At 33.6% G+C, this 12,201-nt stretch overlaps 1 protein-coding gene across 2 annotated transcripts in view; it reads left to right on the top strand.

Moving 5' to 3' along the window:
* The first annotated feature begins 384 nt into the window (after nucleotides 1-384).
* Nucleotides 385-12,201, top strand: part of LOC128226866 (death-associated protein kinase 1-like) — a 45,813-nt gene continuing 33,996 nt past the window's right edge. For both annotated transcript variants that reach the window (XM_052936953.1, XM_052936954.1), the window contains exons 1-4: nucleotides 385-556; nucleotides 6,895-7,113; nucleotides 7,981-8,119; nucleotides 10,806-10,929. In XM_052936953.1, the coding sequence (XP_052792913.1) occupies nucleotides 492-556; nucleotides 6,895-7,113; nucleotides 7,981-8,119; nucleotides 10,806-10,929 (547 nt within the window). In that variant the 5' untranslated portion in view covers nucleotides 385-491. The remainder of the gene's footprint in view (nucleotides 557-6,894; nucleotides 7,114-7,980; nucleotides 8,120-10,805; nucleotides 10,930-12,201) is intronic.

Genomic DNA, 12,201 nt, shown 5'->3' on the forward strand with positions numbered 1-12,201 from the left:
GTAGTGAGAAATGGCTATTTTTAACAATGGTCAATATGTGTGCCAGAAACTTGAGTTAAGTGTTTTTATTTCACAAGAACCATTTATTGCATTAATTATATATATCACCTTAAATTGCTTTCACTTCCTCGAACCACTGTTTTAGTTTTCATTGAATTTCAGGGGAAATCAATACATCAGAATATGACAGAATTGGAAGTTCTGAAATAACAAAGCTTCTTACAATGAAATTGTTTTAATATGGTTATAACATGACATATTTTTTGATCGAGGTTATTGAATGAATTATGCCATCAATACCATGTCTGTGAATGATAACTTTGCCGACACCGATTTCAGTCTGGACGATTTGTCTCGAAACTTGTGACATGCGGAATAGTTTTATTTTTAACGTAGCTTGCCAGAGTAGGAAGTGAAACTACATTATGTAGCAACCAGTATAATATCTTGAAAGACAATGACATTAGTGCAATAATCTAAAAAATGAGTGGATGATGATGGAATTCAAAAAGGAGCCGGTTGACCTGAAGTACGAACTCGGTGATGATATCGGAAAGTGAGTTTGTTATTTTGAATAATTAGATTTTTTGCTGGTACATGACTGTAGTGGCAAAGTAGTCACAAAAGTGACAGTGTTCAGTGACATGACACTTAATTAGCCGCTTCTGAGACTATTCATTAGATTCTTATTCTAAAAGGTCTTCATTTCAAGATATGAATACTGGTGATAAATATTAAAACAGTGATCAAGCATATATCTTAGTTTAATCTTGACTAATTAAAGTTTTTTCCTGATGGTCTTAAATGATCGCCAACTATCAAATATATTATTTAAAATACATATTATTCTTTGCCATGTCACAATAAGACTTTGGCGGTCTTCAAGACATTCGCATTTTGCCACTTTGGTGCCAAAAGGGATAAATAAAACATTTCTAAAAAAAACAACACATTTAATATTCAAACCAGCGAGGAATTGTCATCCAGATTTGAAACAAATTTAGCTCTTTTTTGATAATTGTCAATTACTCTTGCAAGATAGACCAGAACAAACAGTTATTTGATTCTCATCAGGATTAAAAAAAAAAGGTGAGTGGAATAGACTGGTTTGGAATCGAGTGTGCAGTTGTCTCCGATCTTATTCTAAAGATTAAGTATCTGGTTGCTGGATATCATTTAACATCATAAATCTTATCATTAAAATACAAAATTAGACAGTCGATGCACTCACAATCCCAAACATATATTTCTTTTCTCATGTAGTTTCAAATAGTTTATTATAATTTTGTCCAATTTCCAATCTTTTAAAGGACTCTTGTGAATTCAGGTTCATATTGATATCCTTAATCTGAATTGTTTGCTACGGTGTGTGCTTCATAAGAAACCTGCAAGGTCTTTTCTTCTTCCATGTACATTTTCGTTTTTTTTACAAATTGTGCAGTGCATGATTTATCACAGATATCTATCAGTAACAGAAAGGAATTTCACTATCAAAATGAAATATTAAAACTTAATGCCAAAACTTTTTTATTTGATGTCTTGTTAGAAAAAGTTTATTATCATTAATACTGCTTAATAGTGTAAACATTATGCAAATGAGGCAAATGCATAAATGAACAAGCTCTTTATGGATGTAAGGATATACCAGGGCTGTCGTCAGCAGCTGCTGATTTAGGTAGGAATTATAATTTTCATCGAATTTCTAACATTTTTTATGACTTTGTTACAAAATATTTAAACTTTTCAGATGCCATCAGCAATCTTCTGTGCACATGTTTAATGGCACCAGTCAGTGTTGATTAGATAAAGGCTGCTACTTACTTAATAATTTAACGACTGTAAAATGGTTAATTATTGCTTAGTAAGGTCAGTTCAATAATTAATAAACCTCAAGCAAATAGTGTTTAATATAAATATAATTGCATTTATTTTAATTTTATAATTTACAATTATGTGTTGAATTTTTACTTAATTTGAAAAAAATCTTAATGAAATAAAATAAGCTTTGTCTGTGTTCAAATTAAGTCGCACCTGCTTATCATGTGTATATCTGTGTAATATATTGTTACTTATACTTTGTACATGATTACAAAATCAAATTGAAAAATAATTAATGTATAAAAAATTATCGAATTCATCATCTAATTCAAAGCAATGGCTGACTGACTGAATGACTAACTGGATAATTAATTGATTTATTAATGCTGAGATGAAAGCCCTATGAAGGATGAAAAGAACCAACAAACAAATGAATGACTGCATACTTTCAGTATTAAAATTATTAAATAAAAGAAGTGTACATTCTGAATATTTTCACCTTTGTATCTAGATAAACCACAATCTTAGAACTGTATTTTTTTTTAAAAATGTAGTATTTTTAGTAAAAAATATACATGAAAATGCTCCTAACTGCTTCACAAACTAAATTTTAGCACTGGGGATCAAGCCTATCCCCCCCCCAAAAAAAACAAAAAACAAAAAAAACCTCATCATTAGAAATACTTCTGCAGCACCACTTTTAAAATGCAGATGAAAATGCAGATGAAGGGCCTGTAATCAGAAACAGATCTAGTATAGCATTTGCACTTGTATTCAATTATTTACTGACACACTTACATACTTAAATATTTCAGAGAAAAATATCAATATGATAGGACAACAAAATGCACTTATTACAACTTTCTGTGGGATGCTACTATCGCGCAAATTTGTGCTCCAAATTTACACAGCCTCTTATACACAGCCTCTTATACACAGCCTCTTATACACAGCCTCTTACTCGCCCCGTACTCGCCCCTTCTGACTTTTGCTTCTCAATATTATTATACATTTTATTAAAATATTAGGCTGTGGGCACTGAGTTTCTACTGTGGCTCAGTAAGAAATATGGAAGTTTTATAATTAGCCTTTTTTGCAATTCAGAATGATCAATTTTACTTCATTGATGTGGAGGGGTCTGAGAGACATGTTGATGTAAAGGCTATTAATATCAGCATCTGCTTCAATAGGGAAAAAGTTAAATGTAAACCAAATGTTGAAGATAAGAGCAGCCTGCTATCTGTGTTCAAGTGGCAGTCTGTTGGGGATGAGGCTTCAAGTGATTGCTGCTTGATTTACTTTCATACACCTTCACCAGGCTCCTAAATTAAAAAAAATACATCGCTGTGTTGGGCTTATCAACCCATCTGTTTATTTACATACTGCCTTCATTCATACTATTTATGCATTCCTCTATTTCCAGTTACAGCTCAATGTCTTCGATTAGTTACATCTTGTAGTGTTTATGTTTGTCAAAGTTGTATGGCAAATAAATACAAAATACCAACATGGAAAGGCATAACTCAGGTGGGAAAACATTTCATGTTAGTGCAATATCAACATGGAAAACCATGTCAAATCGTCATAAAAACATGCTGAAGTGGTTGGAAACAAAAAACTTTTCCTCAGTTTGTAGACAACATTTTCTGGCTGAGCTGGAAGTAGCAAGGTTGTGAAAATTAGATTGCACGTGCACCCGGAGCATTACTCAGAGCGCGCCTCACAAAATGTGCCATCAGTATTAATCATTGCAAAGAGCTACACAACTCGGCACTACATGTACAAATGCTGCTACTGGTATCATCTGAATATGTCTCGGAGCTATCAGAACAAAGAAAAAAAAAATATTCTCACAAGTTTGCTGAGTAGATGATTTAGACGGAATCGAGATCTGATTTTGTCCCAGAATTACTATATAAACTTCTGGAAATGAAATTCCTTCAAGATATGCTTCAGACTTCTGGGATATTTCATGGCTGTATAAACAAAGGAGTTACCAACTTACACATCAACACCTATCAATTTAGATACCTCTTTATGTAATACATATCAATGAATCAGTTCCAAAATTTCAGTTTTGGAACTCAAGTGTTGCTAGTTTTTTTCTGGTACATGTCCATGTCTCAGTACAGGAAGAGAACATGTGTACTAATAGGGAAGTTGGTATTACGTCTTTACCATCATCAATTAAATGCAAATTTAAGGCACATGTACATTGTATGGATGACATTTTAGATATTGAACTCTTATTTGGCTGGCACTGTCATGTTGACTATGTATATGGCATAAAGTGGTTGCTTCTGAAGTTATGTGCATTATTTACTAGAATGTCAGACATTGTAATTTGTGGCAATGTCATTACCAGTTTGTGCATTTTTAAGTAGCCTGTATAACATACATAGGGTATTGTAAGCGATGGCGGTTTAAATGGTAATGAGCGCTATTGAATCAAATCAACATTTGTAAGTTTCTAATCCTTGACTTAACATCCTTGACTGAACATTTATATCAAGTACAGTAATCAAAAATATGACCTCAATGGAATAAGTTACTTTAGTGATAAGTTCTACTTAAAACATTAAAAAAAACCACTTAAATAATAGTCAAACAGGCCTTATAACAGAAGCATCACATTGATAGCAATTACCTACTATATCACTAGTATCATTGTACCTCCTGTCATAAGTAGCTAGTTAATGTGATTAATAGTGATTCATGAGCTAATTGATGCTAATAATTGTCTTGGGAAGCAGGTTCCTACAACCTCCCAGGAGCACAGACTTTCCTGCTATCAGAGAGGCTTGAGATTGCTAGGTTATAGACCAAGAAATAAATTTTCTATTATATTCTATAGTGAATCAACTGATTTCCATAGGAAAAAAAAACAGCAATACTGATTTCTTGTGTTTAACTACCCCAAACCCATATATGGGATTAAGTTCCAATTCTGTATTTAACATTAAACAACATTAGAAAAAAGTTATGTTTCTTATATGAACAATAAAATAGTAGAACGTAACCACCATGTATTCGATAAAGTTGCTCAATCCCACATATAGGAGTATGAACAAAGTGGTGAAAATGTAAACAATAAAAGGTAGATACAGCATATTGAGCAAGTTTGTTTTTATCACATCCACAAGCCATTTAGCTTCAAAACCTATAAAGAGTTAATTGAGTAGCCCATGGTCTGATATGGTATGACCATGCTTTAAATGCTCTGTCATGCGATGATAAAAACAAATATAGTCATGAGTTGGTGTAAATTGCGCTGCAAATCACTTAGTCTCAGAACTTTGTTGAGACATACATGTAGATCTATTTTATTGTTAAGTGTTAAGTGTGTTGTTATTTTCATATAACACCATGCATTGGAACGTAGTAGTCTAGATCATTTGATAGGTATGCCATGTTGCATTATAAAAGTGCAGAATAATGTTTCTTTCTGAAGATTTAGATATTTTATCACGATCATAGATGCTATAAAGGCAGTTTCATAACTGGAATGCTTCTCAACTTTATTCAGAAAATAAAAAAAAAAAAAATCTTTATAATCAACAATTACTGCCAGAAGCAATAATCTGTAACATTTATTATGATTCAGGAAAATGAAAAGGTGAATTTATTACTATAAATACTGTACTGTTCCGAAGGTTCTTTGAAATGGTTTATTGTTATGATTTTTGCCCATCATGTGTTAAGAGAAAAAAATTAAACACTGAACAACCAGGGCGGTGAGCCCAATTTGCTGTTACAGCTGACTGCACCCACCACAGAATCTGATAATGTGAAATATATTATTTCAGGTGGCAATATTCCAACAAACAAAGTGAATGATATCTCAATCTTTTCATTTAAAGTGACATTTGCAAGGCTTTGAGTTAAATATCTTAACATATGTATGCTAAAAGTATTAAAAGGCCTCTAAAACCCGTTATCTTATTTAAGTGCAATAGCAGCATATCGGGTACACGTTTTTGTATACATTATACCCATTTAAAAGCAATTTAACAATACATATAATTATCCATTGGGATACAATAGCTGTGGATCTCCTGTACTCCAAATCTTTTTTTGCTTAAAAACCTAATAAAACAAAACTATTTCTTTAAAGATGCATAGTCACAGATCAGCAAACAAATCATAAAATTCTGAGTCCTTTTCGGGCAGTTTTGTTCCACAGATGGTTTGATTTCAACGAAACTGCAATCTAAAATTGCATTTATCTCAGGCAAAACATTTTTCTCTATCATCCCTCTCTGTCAAAGTGGTATGCAATTTCAAAGTAAAGTATTACTACTCATAAATGTGTTACCATAATGATCAAAGTCATTGTCCATAATTCCAACCACAAATCAATCTTTAATTATGCAAAAGTAAATTGTGAAACCATTATCAGTTGCCATACATGTCTAAACGAGCCATTTCAAACTGTGTAGAGCATGGTTTTTTTAAAGACTTTATTCTGGACAAAGAATGCACACAAACAAAATATCGGTATCTACTTATTCGGAAGTGCTTTACCATCATGATGGCACCACAAATATGAACTTCATTTTATCTCATTTGGCAATTTGCAAATTAATGTTTTCAGCATGCTTGTAAAATAGCCAGGAAATGACTTCCTCAACTTTTTTAACTGATTTTTGTTTGGAGTCACACTCTCAATTTTATTCAGCGCGTGCTGGGTACAAGTGGAATGACTAGAGGAATATTTTGAACCTGGCCTGTGCTGAATAATATAGATGTGTAGAACCAATGCTTATTAATAATTAATCAATGTAATTTTTGACATTTTTTATGGTTAAGATAACAAACCCTAAGCATGATATGGAATTCATTTATACAAGAGAAGAGTTAGTTTTAGGCCTACAACAAAAATAAATCTATATTTTATTTTATTTTCCTTTGAAGGCTTTTTAATTTTTGTCATTTTCTCATCTGTAAATCATGTGTAGCTTAAGTTTCAATGTTGCAATTTTTATTTGTTGAAAAAGAAATCTCAGTTGGTTTATACGTATGAATTTTCTTTGTTTGAAACTTACCTGACACAATTTTAAGAATTATTCATTACAGAGGGCATTTTGCAACAGTGAAGAGATGTCGGGAGAGGGCGACAGGGGCGGAGTATGCTGCCAAGTTCATTCGGAAGCGTCGGGGTGGGGGGAGACGGGGTGCGAAGCTAGAGGACATTGAAAAGGAGATAGAGATCCTCGGGGAGACGAGCCACCGTAACATCATCAACCTGTATGACGTGTATGAGACGAACCGGGAGGTCATCCTCATACTTGAACTGTAAGTCCATAGGGATTGAGAGTTCATAGGATCAAACTGACCTTTATGAACAGGGAGGTGTAAACAAAACTCTGAAGAAATTAAATATGCTTCTATATTACGATGTATACTTTTTTTTTTTTTTGAATAGAAAAAAAAGTGAATGATATTCTGCATATTGTTTATTTAAGATGTAAGGAGTAAAGTGAATAACATTGCTTGGTTGCTATTTTGCAAATCTTGTAAGATGTGCATATGTTATGTGCATTAAACTTGTGTATTAAGTACAAATTTCTATGAAATCTGTTACGGGTATACAGAATAATTAGAATATATATATGGAGATGGTAGGCAACCCTTGGCATTTGTGGAAGTAAGCATTTCAGGAGCAATTTTAGACATCAGTTGGCTATAAACATTTCCGTGTGTTTTCTTGAACACTTTTTAGCGGTAAAAGTGAAACTGAACATAACCAGTATATCATTTCTTTTGTCTTCTTAGCAGGGTTTCTAGGTGATGTAGGAGGAGCCACCCCAGTCTATTAACTTAAAGGAAATGAGGTTGTGCCCACGAAAAGCAGTGACATAGTCCATTATCTTCTGCGTCTGTCTTGTCGGCGTCACCCTTTCTTTTCTGATCAATAATTAATGAATGATGTGGCATAGAGTCTTCAAACTGAATATGCACATAAGTCATAGTCAGTAGATGACCACTAGAGTTTTTTGGATCAACATCTCAAGGTGACCTTTACTAGGATATAATGGTTACTTTTGAATGCCTTGGTATATAGTCTAACTATGTTATAGTAAAATGATGAGAGGTCCCGACAGTCCACACATTCTATTTTGGGGAATTCTAGTAATTGTAGACCTGATTGTTGCTTTGCAGTGTTGATGGGGGTGAGCTGTTTGAGTACCTGTCTGCGAAGGATAAGCTGTGTGAGGAGGAGGCCTCGTCCTTCATCAAACAAATACTTGATGGCCTTGAACACCTCCACTCGAGATACATAGCACACCTTGACCTTAAGGTAGCACTGTAATAATAACATTGACCTTAATGTATTACCAATGTTAAACAATGTAAAAACCTTAACTTCCCTGCAATACCAAAACAAAAACCTTGATCTAATGATACCATTTTAATACCCAGCCTTTACCTTATGATACCCTTTTAATACCCAGCCTTGACTTTATGTTAACATTTTAATACCCAGCCTTGACCTTATGGTACCATTTTGATACCCAGCCTTGACCTTATGTTACCCTTTAAATACCCAGCCTGGACCTTATAATACCCTTTTAATACCCAGCCTTGACCTTATGATACCCTTTTAATACCCAGCCTTGACCTTATGGTACCATTTTGATACCCAGCCTTGACCTTATGTTACCCTTTAAATACCCAGCCTTGACCTTATGTTACCCTTTAAATACCCAGCCTGGACTTTATGATACCCTTTTAATACCCAGCCTTGACCTTATGGTACCATTTTGATACCCAGCCTTGACCTTATGTTACCCTTTAAATACCCAGCCTGGACCTTATGTTACCCTTTAAATACCCAGCCTGGACCTTATGATACCCTTTTAATACCCAGCCTGGACCTTATGATACCCTTTTAATACCCAGCCTTGACTTTATGTTAACATTTTAATACCCAGCCTTGACTTCTTTGGACCATTTTATTACCCAGACATTGCTCAACTGACCATAAGGTACATGTTCCGCTGTTAACAAACATTGCAACAGCCCATTTTCAAGATTAGAGTATGTTATGTAGACACCATTAAATAGTAACTTTTGCTTCCTACATAAGTGTTTAATAACATGGATATCAACTTTACCTCACCTCAATTACACTGATCTAGGACCTTTTTGTTTATTTATGTTAATTATTTAGTGGTAATTAACATCTATATCTAATACATTTCTTCATAAGTTCATGTACAGGTCTTCTTGAACCAAAAAAATAACAGGAAAACTTGGAGAGGCAATAAATACAGACATAATTAGCTGTAATAAGTGTTTGTATCTTACACATGATGCACTAGGGCAATATTTGTCACTACTTCAATTAACAATACAACAATTGGTATGTACTGGTATGTTGTACAATTGTTCAATTTCATGAATACATTAAACTTATAATTAACTTAATCTTCATCAAGATGTTTAGAGTTTCCGTTCCTCATGCATCCATTCTATGCGCTATATGGGGATGATGCTTCACTTTATACAAAACATGCAAATAGACAAGACATTCAATATGTCTTTCAAATAATAATAAAAACAGCATACAGCCAATAATGATGACAATAACAACGACAGGGTAGAAAGATTTAGTTAAGTTTGGGATTTTATTACGTTTTGGCACAAATGCTGAACACCATAGAACCGATATCATTCTTGTTTTTCATTAAAGTGACACTCTGATGCAAAATCAATACATGTACATATAGAACAAACATAAATTTTAAGTGGTAAACCATTATCTACATACTGAATAATGCATTTATGGAAAATATTAAATGATTGGTGAGTGCTAAAAGATTTACTGTGATGGACGATCGTCTCATAATGTTGAATACCAAGTTTTTTGCACCTTTCTTTCAAGTTAAACTCTGTATCCTTCATAAGGACCATTGTTTTCGACATTTATTCATCCCTTTTTTGTATATTATAACAATTGTATTAATTGTGATAAATCTTATTTGGGAGTAAGAGTGCATCTTTAAAACCTACCATTTTTTATGGGAGTCATGACCCCTTTTCAAACTGGAATTATCCAAAATTTTGGGTCTTCACAAAGTTGGTACACCTGTTGTTTAACACTCTAAAATATAGGTCACGTTCAACTTTAGTTACAATCCTTCAAAAACAGAGTAATGGCCCCTTTTAAAAAAAAGAAGTTAAGATTCCTGTGTCCAGGCTGCATGTGGCTTTATTCGTCACTCCAAGGGCTCGTCCTCTTTAATAAATGTTAGAACTTATAATATGGTAAAAATTGTTCATCCTCTGATTTAGATAGATTTTAATATTACAATATTTAACCTATTTATTGTAACTTTTTGTTATTTTTTGTATATATACTCGTGTGTACTATATTGTTTGTTACTATGCATTCACGTTGACATTGATAATTATAAATATATGTGTTGTTGACGATGTAAATAGTACAAGTTGAAATAAAATGTCTGTCTGTCTGTCCTATATAGCACAGCAGGCGAAGCTATCACTTTTTGTTAATTTTTTTCGCTTTTTACAAAGTTGGAAGAGAAGTGCATTATGCTTAAGATGTGAAATGTTTGATATAATGATGTTAAGATGTTTTTTTTTCATAACATCATTATCCATGTGCTTAACTTCAATGCAGACAATCTTTCTGTGATGTGTACAGTAATGATAATGAAGTGAATGCATTGTTTTTGTCCTTAAGGATGACAGGTTTGATAAGTCATAATAGTTATGCAAAACTTCTCCACCCACGGTTGTATCATCTCCTTTTTGCTGACTAGAGAAAAGTCACTTCTCCCTAAAATTTGGATGTAGGATGAGCCCTGACTCCTGTAAAAGCTCTTATTACTATTTTTATTAATACATAATTATTTTAAGTGAACTCTTTCAAAGATATTAAAAAACAACATCAATGTGCACCTTGTAAGAATAGTATATTTAGTGTCAATTATCATGAGGCGTTTGTGTGTGCATTTCAGCCTGAGAATATCCTACTGCAGGAAAAGGGGAGCACGGCAGTTAAGCTGATTGACTTTGGGCTGTCCAGAAAAATTGGCCCCAAAGAGGAGCACAGGGCTCTCATGGGCACTGCAGAGTTTGTAGGTATGGACTGTGATATATCTGCATGCACACAGTACCAGTCTTATGTATCTTAATGCATTCTATGTGTGTCTGTGCATCTAATCTTGTCTGGGCTGTACCTTGGTCATGCATAGGCAGAATTTAAAATACAGTAAAACTGTGATCACTCAAAGCTACCAGGGCCGGACATAAAGCTTTTAAGTTATCGAAAGTTTCGAGTTATCCGGAGTTTCCATTTCTGCCCTTTATGAAATGTCATCTGTCAAAGTCAAAACATATCTAGTAGTATTATACTGTGCCGGTATATGTAAATAAAACAAAACAGTGAATGATTAGCATATACACACATTAAGAAATTACAAATCGCTATTAAGAATAAGCAAAGTATTTTTCACAAAAAGGCACATTGTCTAAACAAGCAACATTTGAATTTGACCTGTCATTTCAATTAATTTCTCAGCATTATCTTCTCAGCATTATCTTCTCAATTGTCTCTATCAATTAATATCGGTCATGCATAAACGCTGAATTTCAGTTTTCACACCTCACTAATTTTCTTTTTGTCTGTCATTGTAATTTTTAACTCTTGTGAAAATTTTAAAACCTGTTATCTGTTTATTTTGGAACACACTGTCGGAAAATGTGTGAAATCATGACCTCAAATAACACTCTAGTGGTCACAATATGGCCTTAATTGTCACAAAACTTGGTCAGGATGTTTGTCCTAGTAATTTCTTTGACGAGTTCGAATATGGGTCATCTAGGATGAAAAACCAGGTCACATGACCCAAAAACAGAAAAATCTTCTTAACACTCTAGAGGCAACTTTTTCAGTCCTTGAAATTTGTCAGAAAGGTTGTTTCGTTGATTTCTAGCTCAAGTTATGGGTCATCTGGTTTCAAGAACTAGGTCACATGGCCGAAATATGGAAAAACCTTGTTAGCACTTTAGAGGTAACATTTTCTGCTCAAATATCCTGGAAATTTGTCAGAAAGGTTGTTTCGATGATTTCTAGCTCAAAAGTTTGAATATGGGTCATCTGGGGTCAAAAACTAGGTCACAGACCCCAAAATATGGAAAAATGTTGTTAACACTCTACAGGTAACAATTTCAGCTCAAATATCCTGGAAATTTGTCAGAAAGGTTGTTTTGATGATTTCTAGCTCAAGTTCGAATATGGGTCATCTGGTGTCAAAAACTAGGTCACAGAGCCCAAATATGGAAAAATCTTGTTAACACTCTAGAGGTACCATTCTCAGCCCAAATATCCTAGAAATTTGTCAGAAAGGTTGT

This window comes from Mya arenaria, chromosome 3 (assembly GCF_026914265.1).
Source record: "Mya arenaria isolate MELC-2E11 chromosome 3, ASM2691426v1".
Taxonomy (NCBI): domain Eukaryota; kingdom Metazoa; phylum Mollusca; class Bivalvia; order Myida; family Myidae; genus Mya; species Mya arenaria.